The 22071-nt window shown below is 37.0% G+C and overlaps 1 protein-coding gene across 9 annotated transcripts in view; it reads left to right on the top strand.

Moving 5' to 3' along the window:
* The window catches only part of Srpk2 (SRSF protein kinase 2), a 215953-nt gene that overhangs the window by 128318 nt on the left and 65564 nt on the right, over positions 1-22071 (top strand). For all 9 annotated transcript variants that reach the window (XM_058585503.1, XM_058585504.1, XM_046464178.2 and 6 more), the window contains one exon: positions 15794-15948. In XM_058585503.1, coding sequence (XP_058441486.1) covers positions 15794-15948 — 155 coding nt within the window. The remainder of the gene's footprint in view (positions 1-15793; positions 15949-22071) is intronic.

Below are 22071 nucleotides of genomic sequence, written 5' to 3'. Positions count from 1 at the left end.
TGCTAAGTTGCTGAGGCTGACTTTGAACTTGCCAGTCCTCTTGCTTCCTGAGTCACTGGTATTACAGATGTACACTACCACACCCGACTGGTTTACAGATTCTTAAGAAAAAAATCTGAAGAATAAAACTATTCATGCAGAAAAATCAGAGGCCATATCTCTATTTTGGAAAGTTGGCTCTTAAAGGAAGAAGGGTAGAATGGGAAAGGGGGATGTTGCATAAGAGAAGATGACAAAGGATGGTACTTGGACTGCTCCAGGCAGAGGGAATGGACAAGGGATACCCACCAGGGAAGCAGCCTAATGATTTAGGGGTTAGATGTTTAAGGAGTGATGTGGGAATGCTCTGTGATGTTCACCTTGATTGATAGGTATGGTTCCATAAGAGATAAATGGCCAGTCTTAATCAGTCATTTTTATCTGTCTTTGTCTATTTGTATTTACTTTCCTTTTTTAAATCTGGATCATAAGCATACTTTGGTAAATTGCCAGTAGACATTAGTGATAATGACTCCTTAGAGTAATGGTGCATAATCATGGGTGTGTATCAGTAATCTGTTGACGTGTGCCCAGGCCACATACCAGACAGACCTGGGTCAGGATCTCCTGCTTTAGTTTCTGTATTTGGGGGTTGGGGTGGTGGTGGATTATGGTGTATAGTTCTCTTTAGAAATTGTTGTGTTATAGTGGCCAAAATAGTAGATTTAATTTTGTGTTGCATTTTATTTTCTCCCAGATAAATTCCAAATTCTTCATGAAATGGTGTCAAACTATAGTTTCAACCTTTCTAGAATTTTTTCCAATATTATTCTTCGGGTTCCTTGAACAGCAGCAAAAGATAACAAGCCCTCTTCTTTTGCCATACCTCTGTTCATACATTGCCTCCTGCCAGGATTTGGCACCTACTTCTGTTGACACCTTTTTCTTCTTTGTATGTCTCTTTAATTCTTTCTCCTTTCTCAGAGCATTCCTAGAGATTCTGTCATCCAGAGAACATTTCTCCCTTCTTGAAATATTTTATTTTCGGTGTTGTATCTCCTGGACCTTAATACAGCACAGGAAACTGTATGCCTTGAGTATGTATTGAATTAATTAAAGAAGTTATGTTATCAAGACATTTTCTGCCTTATTTTGTATTGTTATTTGTATACTTGTTTTATGGTTTGTATATGGTATGTTCCCCCAAAACTCATGTGTGAAACAATGCAAGAAGGCTTAGAGGTGAAATGATTGGGTTATGAGAGCCTTTACCCAATCAGTGAATTCATCCCCTGATAAAATTAACTGAAGGGTAACTCTGTTAAACGCCAATATGCATCTAGGTTGGTTTCACAGTGTAGCTAGGGTATGGGTAGAGGAGGTGGGTCAAAGGTGTGTGCCTTTTTGGGTATCTATTTTTTTCTGTCAAGTGGAGTCTCTTTCTCTGCTTTCTGATCATCATATGATCTGCTTCCCTTCACCATACTCTTCCACCTTGATGTTCTGCCTCACCTTGAGCCCCAAGGAATGGATCTTCCACTGAGACCTCTGAAACTGTGAGCCCTTTTCCTCCTCTAAAATTGTTCTTGTCAGGTCTTTCAGTCACAGCAGCTAAAAAGATGCCCTGTCTGATCTAATCTGTCAGGCGAATCCTGACCCTGAGAGAAGACTCATATTGTACTCATTTTAGCAATAAAATAGTTTTATAAATATTGCATGAAGAAATAAATGAGAGATCTCCTCTGTACTTTGGGTTATCAAGCAGAATTTGGAATGGTAAGAAAGAATCCCAAGATTCATGACATAAGGGAAAGAGAATAATAGTTCTGAGATGATAGTTTCTGAGTTCTCATTGGTCATGTTCATGGGATGCCCAGACTGGAGGGGCTTTAGTCCCGCACTGTCCAATTGAATGCAGTTGATGGTTTTCAGGATAGTTTTCAGTTGTTACACTCGAATTGATGTGGAACCATATCTTCTATGAATGCAAGGGAGAGAGATTTATAGTGCTTGGTTTCATGGGTGCCAGTCTCAGTACCACCTTATGTTTTGAATTTCTGTTCCATCTTAGGTAAGTTTCTTTTTAAGTTTAACTTTAAATCTTTTATTTTCTCATTATATACTGCTCTTGCAAGTTAATGAATGGTTTAAAATTAGGCAGTGAAAGTCAGGGCTGAGTTTCCCATGTGTTAATGTCAATGACTGTGAGGGGTTTACAGGATTTTAAAGTATTGGCGTTAAACCAGTAAGAGTGTGATGGGAACATGTGTTATGATCAGCTTACAGTGAAGAATTTGCTCATGGTTATGGTGGCCTTTTTTTGGGGAGGGGGAGGAGTTTCATAAAATGTAAATTCATCAGTTTTAGGTGTACTATTCAATGAGTTGTGATAAATATACAAATATATGGTGAGGAAACATTTCAATACCCAGAGTTCCTTGAGCCCTTTTACAGTCAGTAAGCTCCCCTGCTCCCACTCCCTGGGTCTCAGCAACCCTGGATCTCCTTTCCCCTTGCTTTGAATTTTTAAAATGGCATCTTGGCCAGGTTCATGATTTTGTAATCCCAGTGGCTAGAGAGGCTGAGGCCAGAAGAGTTCAAAACTTAGTGAGGCCCTAGGTAACATAGCAAGACCCTATCTCAAAATAAAAAGGTAAAAGGGCTTGGGATGTGCCTCAGTGGTTAAGTGCCCCTGGGTTCAGTCCCTGGTACCAAAACTAAACAAACAAACAAACACAATGGCATCATATACCATGTGGTTATTTAATATTGACTTCTTTTGCTTAGCAGAGTGCGTTTGAGTTCAAGTTTTTTTTTTTTGCTCATTGTGTGGTTGTTGCTGATTAATATTCCTTTAGTCACAGTTTATCCTTTCTAGAGTGATTTCTTTTTTCTTTAAAAGGAGGAGACGTTCATTTTAGCTCACAACTTGGGTCAGTGGTCAGCAGGCTCCATTGCTCTGGGCCCTGAGGTGAGGCAGCACATCTCAGTTGATAAATATGTCTGAGGAAAGTTGCTCAGCTTGTGGCATCTGGGAAGCAGAGCGAGAGCCCTTTTTTGAGTGATTTTTTTTTCTAATTTGTTATATATGACAGCAGAGTGCATTATGATTCATATTATACATATAGAGCACAATTTTTCATGTCTCTGGTTGTATATAAAGTATATTCACATCATGCGTGTCATCATACATGTACTCAGAGTAATGATATCATCTCATTCCACCATCTTTTTTCTCCCATGCCCTCTCCCACCCCTTTGCCCTATCTAGAGTTCATCTAATACTCCCATATTCCCTCTCCCAACCCCACTATGAATCAGCCTCCTTATATCAGAGAAAGCATTTGGCATTTGTTTTTTTTTTTTTTGGGGGGGGGGGTGGGATTGTCTGACTTCACTTAGCATTATCTTCTCCAACTTTATCTATTTACCTGCAAATGCCTTGATTTTGTTCTCTCTTACAGCTGAGCAATATTCCACTTTTTAAAAAAAATTATTCATCTACTAAAGCATCTAGGTTGATTTCATAGTGTAGCTATTGTGAATTGTGCTACTATAAACATTGATGTGGCTGTGTTCCTAGTATGCTGTTTTTATTTAAGTCCTTTAGGTATAGGCTGAGGAGTGGGATAGCTGGGTCAAATGGTAGTTACATTCCCAGCTTTCCAAGGAATCTCCATACTGTTTTCTATATTGGCTGCACCAATTTGTAGCCCAACCAGCAATGTATGAGCGTGCCTTTCCCCCCACATCCTCGCCAACACTTATTGTTGTTTGTGTTCTTAATAGCTGCCATTCTGACTGGAGTGAGAATGAAATCTTAGAATAGTTTTGATTTGCATTTCTCTAATTGCTAGAGATGATGAACATTTTTTCATACATTTATTGATCGATTGTATAACATCTTCTGAGAGATGTCTGTTCAGTTCTTTGGTCCATTTATTGATTGGGCTACTTGTTTTTTTTTTTTTTTTCTTCGTGGTGTTTAGCTTTTTGAGTTCTTTATGTACCCCAGAGATTAGTGCTGTATCTGATGTGCGTGTTGTAAAAATTCTCTCCCATTCTGTAGGCTCTCTAGTCACCTTACTGATTGTTTATTCTTTTGGGAAGCTTTTAGTTTGAATCCATCCCATTTATTGATTCTTGATTTTAATTCTTGTGCTATAGGAATCTGATTAAGGAAGTTGGGGTCTAATATGACATGATGGAGATTTGGGCCTACTTTTTCTTCTAATAGGTGCAGTGTCTTTGAATTCCTAAGTCTTTGAACCATGTTGAGTTTTGTGCATGGTGAGGGATAGGGGTTTAATTTTTTTTTTTTTTTTTTTGTTACATATGGATATCCAGTTTTCCCAGTACCATTTGTTGAAGAGGCTGCCTTTTCTATAGTGTATGTTTTGGGCGCCTTTGTCTAATGTAAGATAACTGTAATTGTGTGGTTAGTCTCTGTGTTCTCTATTCTGTACCATTCATTTACCAGTTTATTTTGGTGCCAATACCATGCTGTTTTTGTTACTATTGCTCTGTAGTATGGTTTAAGGTCTGGTATAGGGATGCCTCCTGCTTCACTCTTCCTGCTAAGGATTGCTTTAGCTATTCTGGGTCTCTTCTTTTTCCAGATGATTTTCATGACTTGCTTTTTCTATTTCTATGAGGAATGCCATTGGGATTTTGATCAGAATTGCATTAAATCTGTATAGTGCTTTTGGTAGTATGGTCATTTTGACAAGGGAAATCTTTCCATCTTCTAAGGTCTTCTTTAATTTCTTTCTTTAGTGTTCTGTAGTTTCTGTTGTAGATAGAGGTCTTTCAAATCTTTGGTTAGGTTGATTGCCAAGTAATTTATATTTTTTGAGGCTATTGTAAATTGGGTAGTTTCTCTCTTTTCCTTTTCATTGGTTTTTCACTGATATGCAGAAATGCCTTTGATTTATGAGTGTTAATTTTGTAGAGTGATTTTTTTGAAGATCTCAACACTGGCATGTTATATTTGACTAGTGATTTATTTGACCCCTAATGTCCAAGCTGAACACAGAAATTTTTTAAGTGGGGGGGACCCTGCATTAAAGTAAAAAATTAGACTGAGGGCCTTGAATATAATAGTTATGATGATAGCATATGTGGGTGATGACCTTTCTTAGTGTGGCCCCTGAACCATCTGCATCAATATCTTCTGGTGTGCCTATCAGATATGCAATTGTGTAGGCCTTCTCTTAGATTTAGTGATTAGGGATGTCCAAATGCCTGAAGTGGATGTCAGTACTAATGCTGGCTCATCTCATTGAAGTGAGTGTGCTTCCTAAATTTTAGTTTCCTGTTCAAACTGTCTTCATAAATTAATAATTTATTTCTGTAGACATAGAAGCATTAAATTGAAAAAGTATGGTAGAAGTATTAACATCTTGAAAAGTAAAGCTTATTTACTTTTTTGTTAGTCACTGAATTGTTTTTCCTGGTGTGATCTATTATTGTCTTGTTTCTTGTTGCTTCATCTAAGTCATCTTGTTTTTTTTTTTTTTTGGTGTGCAGGGACTTGTGCATGCAAGACAAGCACTCTACCAACTGAGCTATATCTCCAGCCCTGAGTCATCTTGTTAATACATGGCACATGCTTTATATGTCTGTGTAAAATAAATGATACATGTCATCCACAATGCTCTTCACTTTTTCATTCATCCACAGCCTTTCCTTCATAATAGCACATATAGAACTACTACCACATTATTTTTGTATAATAGCTTTAAGAGATTATTCCCGTATCATGAAATCTACCCACTTAAAGTATACTATTCTGGGGTTTTTCAGTACACTGACAGTTTTACAACCATCATCCTGCCGATTTTAGGAGATTTTCGCCCCATCCCCCAAAGCCATATACTTCAACAGTCATCTCCATTTTCTCCACTATCCTATCTTCTGTTTTCACAAATCTCTCCATTTTAGACACTTATTATAAATGGAATCAAATATTGTTTTCAGTGACTGGCGTTTTTGATGGACTATATGTTTTCAAGGGTCATCCATGTGTTAGCATTTTTTAATACTTAATTTCTTTCTTTCTTTTTTTGTTTTTTTTAGGTCAAGTGATATTCTATTGTATGGTTTTGCCATCCTTTTATTTATTCATTGGTTAAGTGACATTTTGGTCGTTTCCTCTTTGGACTGTTTGGAAAATTTTTTGAGAGTGACAATTTTCCAAAGTAGTTTCACCAGTTTCCACTTTGCTCAGCAGTGAGGATTCTGAATTTTGTACAACCTTGACATCATAGGATTACCTTAAAAAAAAAAAAAATCACTGTTCTCATAGGTGTGAAGTAGTATCTCTTTGTGGTTTTGGTTTTTTATTTTTCTCTTGGTGAAGGGTGTTGATCATATTTCCTAGTAGTTTTATAGTTTTAGCTTCTGTATTTAAAACTTTTGATTCATTATGAACTAATTTGCTTTTTTTTTTTTTTTTTTTTGTATGGGGGATTGAACTCAGGGTCACTGAGCTACATCCCCAGCCCTATTTTATTTTATTTTATTTTGAGATGGGGTCTTGTTAAATTGTTGCGGCTGGCCTCAAACTTGCTGTCTTCTTGCCTCAGCCTCCGCAGTTGTTGGGATTGTAGGTGTGTGCCACTGTACTTGGCATGAATGAGTTTTTTGTATATGGTGGGGGTAGGAGTCCAACTTTATTTTTTTTTGCATGTGAATATTAAGTTGTTCCAACACCATTTATTTGTTGAATAGACTGTTCTTTCCTGATTAAGTGTTCTTAGCATCTTTTGTTGAAAATCAGTTTATTGTAAATGTGAGGGCTTGTTTCTGGATGTGCAGTTCTCTTCCATTGATTTATATGTCCTTATTTTAGTATCACACTCTCTTCATTACTGAAGCTTTGTAAGAAATTTTGAAATTGCAAAGTGTGAATCCTTCATTTTTGTTCTTCATTTTCAAGAAGAACTGTTGGCTATCCTGGAACTGTGTGTTTTTTTTTTTTTTCTCTTCCTTATGAATTCTGGGAATGACTGGGCAATTTCTGCAAAGAAGGCAGCTGGGATTTTGATGGAATTTGCATTGAATTTATAGATAATTGGGTCATTGCCATCTTAATATTTTTTTATAATATGAGATGGGTTTGTTTAGGTCTTCTTTAATTTATTTTAGCACTGTTATATAGTTTTATAATATGTTTTGGACATCTTTTATTATAATTATTTCTGAGTATTTTATTTGTTTTGATGTCCTTATGAATAGTGTTGTTACCTTAATTTCATTTGCCTCATTCTTTTTGGCAGTTACATTGTATAAATGTGCTATAATCTATCATAATGTTATTAATAAGTTTCTATTGAAGGACATTTAGATCCCAGTATGTTGCAATTTGCAGACGTTGCTACATTGAATATATCATGAGGGTAAATGCCAGTAATAAAATGTGCTAAAGGTATTCAGACACTGGAATTCTCTCTCTAATTTAAAATGGTTATATTCTTTCTATTTATCTTTTTACTGCTTATTTTAAAACTTCCCATAAATCCTTTAAGTTCTATAGAAAAATGTTCTAAATTCATTTTAGCTCATCTTATTGTTAAAAATAATGATACACTGGAAGAGGATTATGTTACTAAAAAATTTCCAAAATAACTGCTGTTAGTAAAACTTTCTCTGGGGCTGGGTTGTGGCCCAGTGGTAGAGTGCTCATCTCACACGTGTGAAGCACTGGGTTTAATTCTCAGCACCACATAAAAATAAGTAAATAAAAGTTGTAGAAAGAAAGAAAGAAAGAGAAAAAGAGAGAGAGAGAAAGAAAAAGAAAGAAAGAAAGAAAGAAAGAAGAAAGAAAGAAAGAAAACTTTCTCCGAGCATGAAAAATGTTCTATATTTGTACTGCCCATGCTAATCTGTCAGCTCTAGTCATATGTGACTTTAGCATTTGAAATAAGGGTAGAATGAGTGAAGATTTTAAAACTTTATTCAGTTTTAATTAATGTATAACACATGCATAGGGATTTCATTTCTTTTCTGTTTGTGTTCTAAATTACCTTAGAGGATAGAGAGTTATCTGTACTTGAATTTTGTTGATTCATTTCATATTAGTAATTGTAGATGTCTTTAGACTTGAAGCTTTCAAGTTTGCAGAAGTTTTGTTCACAGTGGTACATTTGCATAATTTCCTGAGTAGCGTGAGGCAATTGTTAGTGGTTACGGCAAATTTCACCAGTACAGGTCTTAATCAACAGTTCATTTTAGTAGTGGTGTACCCTGAACATCGCTGGCTTCTGGTTCCCTCCAAACAGAGCTTTTAGATAAAAAAGGAAATGGGCCCTTAGTTTGCTACTTCTTAATATATGTACATATACATATATGTGTGTGTATATATCTTGATATAATGTAAAAACTGGTTTTTAAAAACTGCATTTTCATTATGATCCTGTATGGAGTCATGATTAGGATGTGTTTTATGTAGGCATAATGTAGTTCTTTGTGAACAATTCAAGTGGCCAGTTAGAAGTTGGCTTTTTAAATTTTTTGCTCTTGTCACTGAAATATGGTGTATTTCTTACGTGAAAGTATGTTCTTAAATTAGCACTTTGTGTAAATGTATTTTGTGATACATGTGTTTTGCTGAGTAAAAGGTAGGCTTACTTGTACTTTGTACTTGTCTGTTTCTCTAAACTCTGTTTTATTTTGCTGAGGATTGAACCAAGAGCCTCATGCGTGCTTCAGCATGCCCTCTACCACTGAGCTATGCTCCCAGCTCTTTAAAATCTGTATTTGAAACTTAGATTGGTGCTGATGAGAGCTGGGGATTTGGCTCATTGATAAGAGTGCTTACCTATCATGTGCAAGGCCCCTGGTTCAATCCCCAGCACTGTCCCACCTCCCAAAAATGTAGAAGAGGAAGATGATGATGATACGGGTCATTAACTACAGATCATAGACCAGGAATCTAGACTTTGTGGCTTGATCCTGTGTTCTTTGCTCTAAACTGAGTTTTGTTAATCCTTAACCTGGCACTTTCACATGCTTGGAAAGCCTTCAGCTACCAGCTACGTGCTCATCACATCTGCTTCCATTTGCAGCTAACATGTTATTTTTTTTTTTTTAGTTATCAATTCTGTGTCAAGCAGTCCTTACTGTATTCTGTGTTGCTGGGTATTTCACTTGCCCCTAAAACTCAAATGGACTCAAACAGAAGTTATTTTTCTCTGAAACCCCCTTTGCCGCCTCCTCTTTAGTGTGTATATACATGAATGGAGCACTATTTTACTACCAGAAATGTATGAGGCACATACCCCTAACAAATTAATTCTAAGTTCTGGTGTTTATTGTCTCTTCCTTGGACCACCAGTTACAATATTTCCTCACTAATTTCCTTCTTGCTTTCTTTCTTTTTACCCTTTCTACACACTGACTCTTCAGCAAAAGCAATTCTCTAATGCTCATTCACCTCACTGTTTGAACCCTGAGTGAGGTAAGAAAGTGCATGTATTGGTTGGTTTTATCTCTTCTTAGAAACACTATTTGGGTTATTTCTCAAGCTAACAGTTTACCACAGAGAGGGAGAATAAGGAGGAGGGAGGGAGAAGAGTGAGTTTTAGATCTGGAGATGGATATGGGGAGGAAGGAAGCTATTTTATGTGAACTTTCCTGAGGGAATTCTCCTAGAACACCTTTTGTGTGTTGATTAAAGATTAATTGGACAGCATTTCTTAAATTGTGTCCACTTAAACTGGTGACAAAGAATTTTTTTTCTCTCTACCAATTGTATAGTTTGCTTGTTCTTTACTCTGTGTAAAAGAAATAAACAGCTGGAAGGAAATTCCACTCCCATCTAGTTGCCTTGGCAGTTTAGGGCAGATGATACATGTGTTTTGCTGGGATTGTTCAGTTTTTCCTTCCTTTTCTTATAAAGCAATTGGACATGCAAGATGTACTATGAAGTTGATAAACATAGTAAGATAATTTTAGTATAATATTGAAAGAACAGATTTTGTTGATTTTTTTAAAACTGCATTTTTATTATGATCCTGTATGGAATCATGATTAGGATGTGTTTTATGCACAATGTAGTTCTTTGTGAACAATTCAAGTCGCCAGTTGGAATTTGGCTTTTTAAATTTTTTGCTCTTGTCACTGAAATATGATGTATTTCTTATGTGAGAATATGTTCTTAAATTAGCACTTTGTATAAACTTCAGACTCTCTTGGCTTTTTTTTTTTTTTTTTAATATTGGAGATTGAACCTAGAGGTGCTTTATCACTGAATTACAGCCCCATTTGTTTGTTTATTTTGAGACAGGGTTTCACTAGGTTCCTGAGGCTGACTTCAAACTTTGGATCCTCCTGTTTCAGCCTCCCAATTTGCTGGGGTTACAGGCATTCGCCATCAGCCTGCTTTTTAAAGAACTACATTATCCTTTCCACCCTGAATTTATGTGTTCATTTGTAAAAGAGACCATGCACACAGAATGCTGAAATCTGAATGTAGATATTTCTAATTTTTCTTGAAAGTATATGCTTTATGAAGGCATAATTTTGCTCCAAAAATATAACATAGCTGTATAGATTTTCTTTTGTATTTTTAAAATAGCTTTTTGAGGTTTAATTCACATACTAAGCATTTTATCCTTTTAAATATTTAAAACATAACATATGTGTTTGCTGAATCATATAACCATAACTACATTAGAAAATTGTAGCATACGAACACTTTTGTTTCTTTTTATTATTGAATAATATTTCTTTATAAGGTTATATCACATTTTGTTTTTCCGTTTATCAGCTGATGGAGATTTGGGTTCTTTCTGCTTTTATTTATTATGAATAATAATAATACTGGGAACACTTGTGGACAAGATTTTGTGTGGAGATATATTTCAGTTTCTCTTGGATATGATCTAGGATAGATACGTTGTGTCATGTGTTGTCTCCATATCAACTTTAAGAAGACCCTCCAGACTGTTTTTGTAAATGTGCCATTTACATTTTCACCAACACTGTATGAGAATTCTCATTTCTTCATCTTTCTTTTAACATTTATTATTGTATGGTTTTTTAATACTAATCCGGTGGTTGTGAGGTGGTGTCTTAAGGTGATTTTGATTTCCTTTTCCCTAATGACTAAGGATGATGAGCATTCTTTAATGTTTTAGTCATTTCATGTATCTTCTTTTCAGAAATATCCATTATAATCCCCCACCCTGTAGGGGTGTTGTGAATCAAACCCACAGCCAAGTTGCAAGTTGCTCCACCACTAAGATACTCCCTGTCCTTTACTCATTTTTTAAAAATTTAATTCATTTTAACTTTTTTTTCCCCCTTAAATTTTTGGTGCTGGGAATTTCACTCAGGGTCTGTGCATGATAGGGAAGGGGTACTACCACCGATCTATGCTCCAGCCTCCTAAATTGTTGTCTTTAAAAAAAAATATTTTAGTTGTAGTGGACACAATACCTTTATTTTATTTATTGATTTTTATGTGGTGCTGAGGATCGAACCCAGGCTCACACATGGTAGGCGAGCGCTCTACCGCTGAGCCACAATCCCTGCCCTTGTTATGTCTTTTTATTGTTTAGTTTTATATTCTAGATACCAGCCCATTTTAATTATATGATTTGCAAATACTTTCTTTCCATTCAGGGGGCATGTTTTATTTTCTTGGTAATACCGTTTGAAGCATAAAGGTTCTTAGTTGTAATGAAGTTCAGCTTATCTGTTTTCCCCCAGCTATAAATGCTTATGCTTTTGGTGTTGTATGTAAGAAACATTGCCTAACCCAAGATCATGAAAATTAACTCCTGTTCGCTCAACTGCTCCAGAGTTACATAGTCCTGGGTATATAGGTATCTATTTGTCCAGTACCATCTGTTGGAAGGACTATTGTGTTTCATCATTTAATTGTCTTCATACCCTTGTTGAAATATTTCTGGATCCTCCCCAATCCCATGGCTGTTTGTATGTGCTTCTAGTAACTCTTGTATAAAATAAATTCTTGAGGGGTTTCATTAGGATTAATGGGAGTTGTTTCTTTTCTGACCTTCATGAAAATGTACTTGGTTAGATAATCTGTCACCTCTTAACTTTTTTTTTTTTTTTTTTTTTTGAGATTTAACCAGCTTTTGCATTATTCTAGAAACCTCTTTTAGAGGTTTAGAAGGTGACTTGAAGATGGTGTGGCATGGCTTCTTTGTGTCTGCCTGAGGGAAACTTACCTATGTAAGTTTCTCCTGTGTCGTAGGCAGTAGCAGGATGATTGGGTTGAAGAAGAATCAGTGCTTGGAGCTACAGCATTTGGCTATTGAACCAGTACTTACTATGATGAGTTGAACGATTTGAGAGTCTGTGCTAATTGCTACATAGTAGGTCAGTAAGAGAAGCTTTTGAAAAAAGAATCACTGATATGAACAGGCATCTGTGAGCAGAGCTGCCATTGTGGTACAGGTTGAATCCAGAGTCTAGAATAGTACCATCCAGTAGAAATACATTTTGTGCCTTCCTGTAATATGAGATTCCAGTGGCCACATTCAAAAAAAGTAAAAGAATTAAGTGAAATTAATAATATACTTTAATGTACAAAAACATGATAACATGTAACAATTACTAATATAATATTTTACTTTTTTGTACAAAGTCTTAGAAATCTAGTATGTATTTTATATTTACAGCAACTTTAATTTTGAACTAGACACATTTCAAATGCCTGTTGTCCACCTGTGACCAGTGACTAATGTATTGGGTGTGCAGTTCTAGATATTTTGATATTACAGCCAATTGAGCTGTTACATCAACATTACTCAGTGTTCTCTCTACTTCATGATATCCTGACTTCAGACTTTTAACTTAGTAGCACTGACTGGCCTTTGAGGAGCATTCTCACTGGCAGAATGTAAAATGACTGCTCACTTAGACCAGAGGGTCTGAGAATTTTGTTAAGCTATTTTGGCAGCTCAGCATTTTGGTAAGAGACACACACTTTATGATGAATGTGCCTGAGTCTCTGACGTGAGAGGAAATGGACAATGAAAATTTTATTCTGTTCTCCCAGATACAGTTTGTTCCACTGAAGAAAATAGAAAATATCACTAGTTCAGTGGTTCTCAGTTGGAATGATTCCCCCGCCTTCTAACACACTCGGGCATTTTTTTCTATTTGGACATATTTTTGGTGGTCACAGTAGGGTGTGTGTATGTGCGCTACTGACATGTAGGGGCTAAAGGCCTGGAATGGTAATAAGTATTCTACAATGCACCAAACAGTTCCCACAACAATTAATTACCTGGCCCAGGTGTGAATAGTGCTGAGCATAGTGGTGTGCTGCACTAGAACTGGATCTTTCTTTTGTTGTTAAATCATTTCTACAGTGAATACAATGTGCTTTACATTTAGAGAATCAACTCACTTTGTTTTCATATAAAATTTCTAAGTTAGGAAAAAATAGCTTTCAAAATACATCTGATTGAGCCAATTTGTTAGGTAGATTGTGCCTATACCCCTGAAGCATGGGTCTGGAAGCAGCTTTCTGTCAAGCAGGGAATAGCAGTGTCCCTCGAAATTGTTTCTCATTCTTCCCTTAGTGGAAGTGGTAAGACTGTTGCAGTCCCTGCCTGCTTCTCCTTCTTTAGAATTCCCTGTGCCTAGGACTACTTTGAGCTCGGCTATATCTGTTAAAAAGAAAATGAGCTTTTACAAGACTGCCAGAAAGATGATTGCACTTCCCTAAGGCCTATTAGAATTTCTGGATATATTTTGAAAGTCATGTGTGTGTATGTGTGACTGATCCCTTTTAGTGCCCCATCATGACTGACAGGTAACTCAGAATGTTGTCACTGCCACACTTTTAATATCTGTTACCTAGGGAGCTGTAACTTTAGGAGTCTTCATAAGATTAAGCAAGCAGAAATCAGTGCAGTCACATTTTACTTTCTTTAGCTGACCTGCCAAAGGTAATCATACTTGCTAGCAAGTATGTGCTTCACTTTACCTGTTGTATATGATCCTTTCTCTTTCCTCATGATATTTGATGTTTCTGCTGCCTCTCATCCTTGTCCCTTTGTCTCAGTTGTGGCAGTTTGAGCTTTTGATGGCAAGCCACATGCATTCATAGCTATAGTTAGCTTGGGCAATGTAGTAGAGGAAGTGTGAGGACTTTCAGATTGGGGAAGGACATAACCCCAGCCCAGGGCAATGACTTTTTTAAAGAAAGAAAGAAAGATAGGGGCAGTGGTTAGGGCACTCCTCTATTTCTGATTTTTTAGAGCAGTTAAGGATGACCTTGGCTCCTGTGACAGATCACCTTGTCAAGATTCCAGTGCTGGAGAGTGAGCCGTGGCTTTATTAGGCTCTACTAAAGTGAGGAGGGAAAAGATCTGGAATCATCTTTCGGTCAGCAGCCCCAAAGAAAATCCAGGTGTGTTTTTAGAAAGAGAAAGTTTATACGGGACTGGCAAAAAATGGCACATGTCTGCCATATTGATGCTACTGAGATTCCTCTTATTCCTCATAACTAGGGAAACCCCTCCCCCAATCATCCTACTGATAATGCCTCTGGGGAATACCCTCATTAGCCCAAGCTCTTGCACCTGCCACAAATATCTGCTCCCACCCTACTTTTCACCCACATCTCCAAGACTAGTTCTGGAGAGCAGTGGTGGCTCTATTAGGAGGGCAGCTTAAGAGACAGATGGGCTTCTGGCATCCAAGTAGAGACATTAGTGTTTTCCACATTGAGACATGATTAGAAATAGCAATTAACTTTCATATCAAGTACAAGTTTGATTTTATAGAATCCCATTATGAATGTTTTGCTTTTAAGAAAATGTAATTAATATGTGTGTGTCTTTCTAGATTTTTCAAATTTTGCATTTTTAAGACTGCAGACTTTTATTGTTTTATAGGTTTTTTTTTTTTTTGTAAAAGAGTATATTATTGTTTTATAGGGTTTTTTTTGGTAAAAGAGTATATTAAATATCATTGAACCTTTTTGGGACAATTACAAATGGCCTTTGCAAATCTTGTACCTCTAGGAACTGTATTTGTGTTTGACCAAGAGTAGATCTATTTTTTATTTTAGTTATTTAATTAATTAATTTTGGAACTGAAGATTGAACCCAGGGGCATTTACCACTGAGCTGCATCCCCAGCTTTTAAAATTCTTATATTGAGACAGGGTCTTGCTAAGTTGTTTCAGACCGCACTAAGTTGCTGAATCTGGCCTTGAACTTATTAGATCCTCCTGCCTCAGCGTCCTGAGTTGCTGGAGATTTATTTTTTAATTTCCAATTTGGGCCAATGTTCTTGATAAGTAAAGTTGATAGATATTAAATTCTTAAGTGAAAATAACTGTAACTGTACTTTAGGTACAGTATGTGTTAATTACCTTTTATGAGTTATTCTAGAAACATAATTTCCTTCCTTCTACTTCTATGGGAAGGAAATTCTGATTTTCAAACAGAAGAAAACAAACTCCTTTATAAACTAGTGCTGCTTGCACCTCTTTATAGTTGCTATGGCATGTTTTCTAACTAACTAAAGCTGTGTAGCGTGGGATGCTCTTTCATTTCAATCAATTTCACAGCATTGTCAAGAAATATGAAGTTCTGAGTGAAAAGATGCCTATAAAAATGCTCTTTAGTTAATATGAGTAGTCCCCCCCATTTATATATTGAAATACTACTTGAATTCAATCAAAATGGATGAAGTGACATAAATCAGCATGTCTTCTTAGCATGTGACAAGTTTTCTTTTCCTATATTAAGAAACTCCCATATGTATCCATAATGCAAGATTTACTTCTGAGTAAATAGGTGTTTTCTTTCCACTGTTTCAGGCCGGAGCCTCAACAGAAAGCTCCTTTAGTTCCTCCTCCACCACCACCGCCACCTCCACCACCACCGCTGCCAGACCCCACACCCCCAGAGCCAGAGGAGGAGATCCTGGGATCAGATGATGAGGAACAAGAGGACCCTGCAGATTACTGCAAAGGTGATGTGTGGGCATGGCTGTGCAGACACAGCAGCCGGGCCTGTTTTCCTCACTCAGTCACCCAGTAACTTGGGGAATGGATGTGGAGAGGCATACTCTTGGGCTTAACTAAAATTAGCCTCCTTGTTCATTGAAAGTAGAATGATACCAGATTAGAAAGCAAATTGTAAGTTATGAGAATATGTACATACATACTCTAGGTACTTTGGAAAGTTTTTAATTTGATACAATTAAAGAATGTAGTAAACCATCTAAGGAAGAGCATATGGAGTTGAAGATAACCAGGCTCCTGAGATGAGCTGATTATAATTTTTGAATTTGACTTTCAGTCTTCTAGATGTTGGACTGAAAAGGGACCATTCCCTTCTCTATGGAGCATTGAATTACATAATATTCATTGTCTGCAGAAAGAAAGCATACACATTTGTTTACAGAGAGATTTTTTCCTGGCATTGTACTTAACGAAAAAGACATTTTGTGGAGTCTACTATTTTGTGACACAGTAGATTTTGTTTTCAGCTATGATTTCTCAGAAGACATAGAAACCATTCAAGTCAATCAATCGATGCTTTGTTAAGACCAAAAATATAAAATTGGATTGCCAAGGACAAGCATGTTGTATGAGGAATACTGAAGACAGTGTGACCTAGACACCATACTTCACGGACTGGACTCTGAGAATCTAGGAGAAAAGGAAGTTGTTGTGTCCATTCATCTGCTACTGTTTCTTAATGTACTCATTTGGATTTTAATTCCCTGGAATTCTGAGCTTCTGAGCAGTTCCTACTATGATAGTTTAGTTGCTGTAGATTTTTAAAAATTTAAATCAGATTCCATGTAACATAGTAGATGACAGAAGATGTACAAATGAACAGACCTTTAAAGCATTAAGGAATTATAGGGACTGTAGTTTCTTAGTAATTTATGATATGATATTATTTCTGTGTTAGTTAAGAAACAATATACTTTTAGTTAATCTGCTAAGAAGAGGATGACGTTTTTCTGCTATGAAAGTATAAGAACTAAATTTCTACTGTAAACCTAATTCTTCCACAGGTATAGGCATCTACACACAGAATCACTATTTCCTTTAGAAAAGAGAATGAGGATCTTACCATTTTATCTAAATATGGTCATGACCCCAAAGGTCTAGGTCCATGCTGTCTAATAAAAGAAAATAAATAGTTTGGAAAGGTGAGAAGTAGAAATTCCCTAACCTGTCTCTTAATCTGCATTTCTTGGCTTGGAAATTAGGTTGCTAAAAGAGGAAATGTGGACTACTATTTTTTAATTTTACTGCTGAGGTGAAAGCATTAGGCTTGTCCAATGGAACCATCCTTCAGGAGCTGTTCTCTTCAGCAATAGGCTCTACCATGCTGGAAAGAAAACTGCCTGCTCTACACCTGACTGTCCTGTCTGTTGGTCAGGAGGTGGAGCCAGTATTCTCATTGCCCTTCCGTCTCTGAGGACCAGCACAGGGATATCCTGTCCTCAAATACAGAGCCAAGGATTAGAAAGTTCAGCAGTCAGGGATGATTTTAGGTAACACTCACTGAACTCTAAATATCTTAAAGAGTTTAGTCAGTCTCAACAAGGCCTGTTAGAGATGGCTAGATGTTCTCCCTATGTGCATGTATGCACATGCATTCCTATACACATGTACTGTTTTCCATTCTTAAATTTTGTAAGTAACTAGTGCCTCTAGTTTGCATTACATGTGCCAGATGCCATCCATACTCTGAATTTTGTGGTATAGATCATAACAATTTGTGTTAGATAACTGACATAAATATATTTAAGGAGTCTGTGTTAGATTTCTGTTGCTGTGGCAAAATACCTATAATCAAAAGGAGGAAAAGGCTCATTTTGTCCCAGTTTCAGTTTTCAGTTCATGGTCCTATGAACCTGTGGTGAGGCAGAACATCTTGGCTTAAGGCCATAATAGAGAAAACTGCTCACCTCAAGAGGGCTGTAAAGCAAAGAAAGAACGGGATAGGAGAAAGGAGAAACGAATGTCCCTCCCCTTCAAGGGCACAACCCCAATGACCTAACTTTTTTCTACTAGGCCTTACTTCCTGAAGGTACCATTACTTTACAGTAGAACCACAGGCTGGTGACCAAAGCCTTCAGCACATGACTTTTGGAAGACATTTGGAGTCCAAAGGAATAACAGAGTCCAAGGAATTGGACTGGAATGTCTAGTATTAAGAACTGTGGACTTCAAATTTCTTTCTATATTGGATGAAAGAGGTAGTTCCCCCCCACACACACACACTAGAACTGATTTAGGTCTCTTAAGTTAATAAAGATGCTTTATCACCTCTGAGTATTTAGTGTTTTAGCCTGCCATCAAGTACATTCTCCTATGAGCCACACTACAATGATCAGGATTAGGAAGTTAACATGTTAATATTATTTAACCATCAGGCACCATTTAGCATCGGACAGTTGCCCAGTATAAAGTAGTTCCATGGCAGAATCATACATTACATTTTGTTGTCTTGTTCTTTTCATCTCCTTTATTTGGAACAGTTTCTGAGTATTTTCTTGGCTTTCATGACCTTGACATTTGAAGATTGTAGGCCAATTATTTTATAACGTTTCTCAATTTGGAATACCCCACAAGTGATGTTGTAAGGTCTTTTCAGTGCGTCCTATCCAGATGGTAAATATTTTGATTCAGTGTCTTAGAGGTGGTGCCATCAATTTAGATTGTGAGTATTAGATATCTCTACTGTACAGTTAATGTTTCCGAACCCTAATTAATAATTATTTTGTTGAGCTATTTTAGACCATATCAATATCTCAGTCAACATATCCACCCCCTGTCCCAACTGTCTGAATTTCTGTTTCAGAAATGATGTTAATAGATTACCTCATCATAGACTTCTGTTTTATTCAGTGGGTTATAATCAGCTACCCTCAATTTATTATGATGGTTGGATTTACCCTGAATCCTTGGAGCCCAGAGGATTCTTCTCAGTTATCTCCTCTTTGATCTTGTGGCTTCTTTCTGATTTATACGAGGCCAGGCTCTCCTTGTCGTATTACATTTACTTAGCTGATTTATTTCCTTGTGTGTGATGAGTCACCTGTTGCTATCATTGACATTTTGGTCACCTCTCCCTTCCCTCCTTACCTGTCATGGGCACTGACACCCTTTATGCCTTTCCCTGACTAATGGCTTTGGGACTAAATTGTTCAGGAAGGGTTAAGGGGAGGGCTTGCTCTCAAGAGTGGGAGGATATTTTACTTAGGCTGAGGTGTCTTGTTTGGATCCTGTCACTGTATTTGTTCCTCTTGTTGTCATTGCCTTCATTCCTAAAGCACTTCTGCTCTGTCAGCCACTTTCATTTCTCCCCAATTACAATGAAGCATCAACAGCAAAATATACTACATAGTTTTTCTCTTCACAAAGGAATATTTATTCATCACAGGAAATACTACACTTTTAGTGGATGTCTCTTGGAACCTGTCACTTAGAAGCTGCTACCATGAGCCTTTGGATCCTTGCTGTTCTTAGTCATTCACGACTGGCCACATTGCATTTGATCTTTAACTCCTTACTGCTGCAGCATGTCTTCCCATATTCAAAACTTGTGAGTCCACTATTACTTACCAAAAGGTCCTCTTTATAGTTCTGATGTTTCTAACCTATTATTCATTACTTCTGTCTTCTTGCATTGCCATCGTCTTTGGAGTGGGACTTTCTTTTTCCTTTCTTGGTAGCCAGCTTGTTTAATCTTAACTCCACAGGAGGATTGTGGACTGGTGCCCGAGAGATCTGGGTTCTGAATCTGACTCTGCTGCTCTCTGGCTCTGTATCCTTGCCTTTTTTTTTTTTTTTTAAATCTATGATGTAAAAATATATAATAATATCTTCCTTGCTAAGATTTTTATGGGGATGAAAATGAGACAACATGTGAAGTGTGTGGCATAGTATACTAGAAGATTTCTTAAGAAGTATGAATTTTATTTTCTATTTTGTGGTATTTGTTCCACAGTTCTTCTCTTGAGTGCATCCCCTCTGTATTTTCCTGCTACTCCCATTGGTACTGGTTCCCTTAGTGCCCTGACTGAGCTTTCTAGTGGGAGAGTGTTTCCTTAGCCTCTGGAGAGAGAGAGAGAGAGAGAGAGAGAGAGAGAACTGTCAGTGCTGCCTGTCTTTTTCATATGTCACCTGTGGTCAGTGGCATGGGCAGGAAAAGAGCAGCAGGTTATGAAGTTTATTCAGATCCCACTTCCAGGGTAGCCTATAAAACAAGCACTGTGGGAGGCCTTGCGCAATATGTGCTCACTTCCTGTATGTCACAGGATTTTAGAGTCTCGAGAGTCATTAGTGTACCTGGTAAGCATTCCTAGGCTTCACTGAAGGCTCCCAAATTGGAATCCTGGGGATTGGGTCTAAGAACTTCTTCAGATGATTTTTCTGCGTGTTGAAAGTTGAAGTGTACTTGTACCATACTTCTAAAACTCCAAAGCTTCAGCAGAGTGAAGTAACCCTTCACTCCACCCCATACTGACTCACAGAATAAGGGAGACAGTGCTTTGACCTACTTTATATTTCTTTTGGGAACCCTCCGTACATACCTGCTGCAAGGACCTGATAAATGATGACAACAGCAACATTGCTTTCTTCTGTCAGGCTGCCTGCTCTGACAGACTTCTCAGGGATCCCATTTTGTAGCTCTCTTAAAGCATTCTTAGCTCTAAGGTTGGGGTCATTGTATTGTTTTATCACATTATCTCTGGAGACATTGATTTCAATGCAGTTGTGGTCTGACTGTGTATGAAAACATGTTATTTACTTGGAAATGCCTTCCTTTAAACCCTATTTAGATCTTAGGTCCCCATCCTCATTGCTCACAGTAGTTCCCTCTTGCATAGTACTTTTCACAGTATGTAATTACACATTTATTTTTGTGTTTGTTTATAATCTTCTTTCACTACTCTGAAAGTTCCTTGCAGTTAAGGACTCTATATTTTGTTACCCCTATGGCATTTGAGCCATCCATGACACAGTGATTTTTTTGTTGTTGTTGTTCAGATGAGACGATTCCGTCTCTTATTAGACTACAAGAGACCTGATGCTGGCTGTGTGTCTGAGATGTATCAGCACAAACAGGATAACATGCCCTGCAGAACCCACAAATTGTAGTCCAGGGCCTTCATGTCTGCTGTCAATCTTAAATTCATCCACAATTCTCCAGATTCTTGTATATTACACACATCTGAGTGGTGTACAGATTGTGTATGTGGAAACTTAGGGAAAGTGTCTTCTCCAAAACATAAGTAATATCAGTATTTACATAATTAGAAACATGTCTGATGACTTCCTTTCTATGTACAAGTTTTTATCCTTGTGTGTTTAGTATCCATCTCTGGAAAGTTCAGTCTAGCCAAAATTTAATTAACTTTCATAAGTTAATTATGAAATTTAAGTTTTCACTGACTTTTTACTCTCCTTCTTTTCCCCCCTCTCCACAGTTCATGACTTAAAACACTTTTGTAGCTTCAATTTTATTTTTTCTTTAAAAAAAAAAAAAGCAATATACCTTATATAACGTTGGCTTAGAAATGATAGTGTATAAATCACATAACAGTAGCTTTCTCATCTTAGTGGTTCTTCAGTGGAGACAGTTTTGCCCCTAGAAGCATGCATGTGAATGGTGGGAGATGTTTTTGGTTCTATAACTGAGGTTGCTGCTAGCATCTAGTGGGTACAACATCCTGCAATGCATAGATAATTACCTGTAATAAAAATTATCCAAGTTCTAATGTTAGTAGTGTTAAGATCAGAAAACGCTGCTCTACAAAATGCCCATTTTTTTTTTATTAAAATGGTGTCATACACCTATATTATATATTATGGAGATGTAATCTTTTGTTTCAGTTCTTTTTGATATAAATAAGAATAACCTTTATTCATACGCAATTCTTTTAGTTAAAACACTAATGCTACACACAAACTTAATAGGGGCTTTTGAACTTGTTACATAAGGCCTTATTACATTTTCTTTTATGGAGACTAAGGAGATTCTGACTCCTGGTAGACCTGTTGGTGCCAAGTTGACATGACAATGGAGTACTTATTCGTCAGATAGTAGGGAATTATACACTAGG

This window comes from Marmota monax, unplaced genomic scaffold, assembly GCF_021218885.2.
Source record: "Marmota monax isolate L192 unplaced genomic scaffold, Marmota_monax_Labrador192_F-V1.1 WCK01_AAM20220418_F8-fsc00065, whole genome shotgun sequence".
NCBI classification, from domain to species: domain Eukaryota; kingdom Metazoa; phylum Chordata; class Mammalia; order Rodentia; family Sciuridae; genus Marmota; species Marmota monax.
The sequence above is the reverse complement of the archived record's forward strand: the minus strand, read 5'-3'. Positions and strand labels throughout refer to the sequence as shown.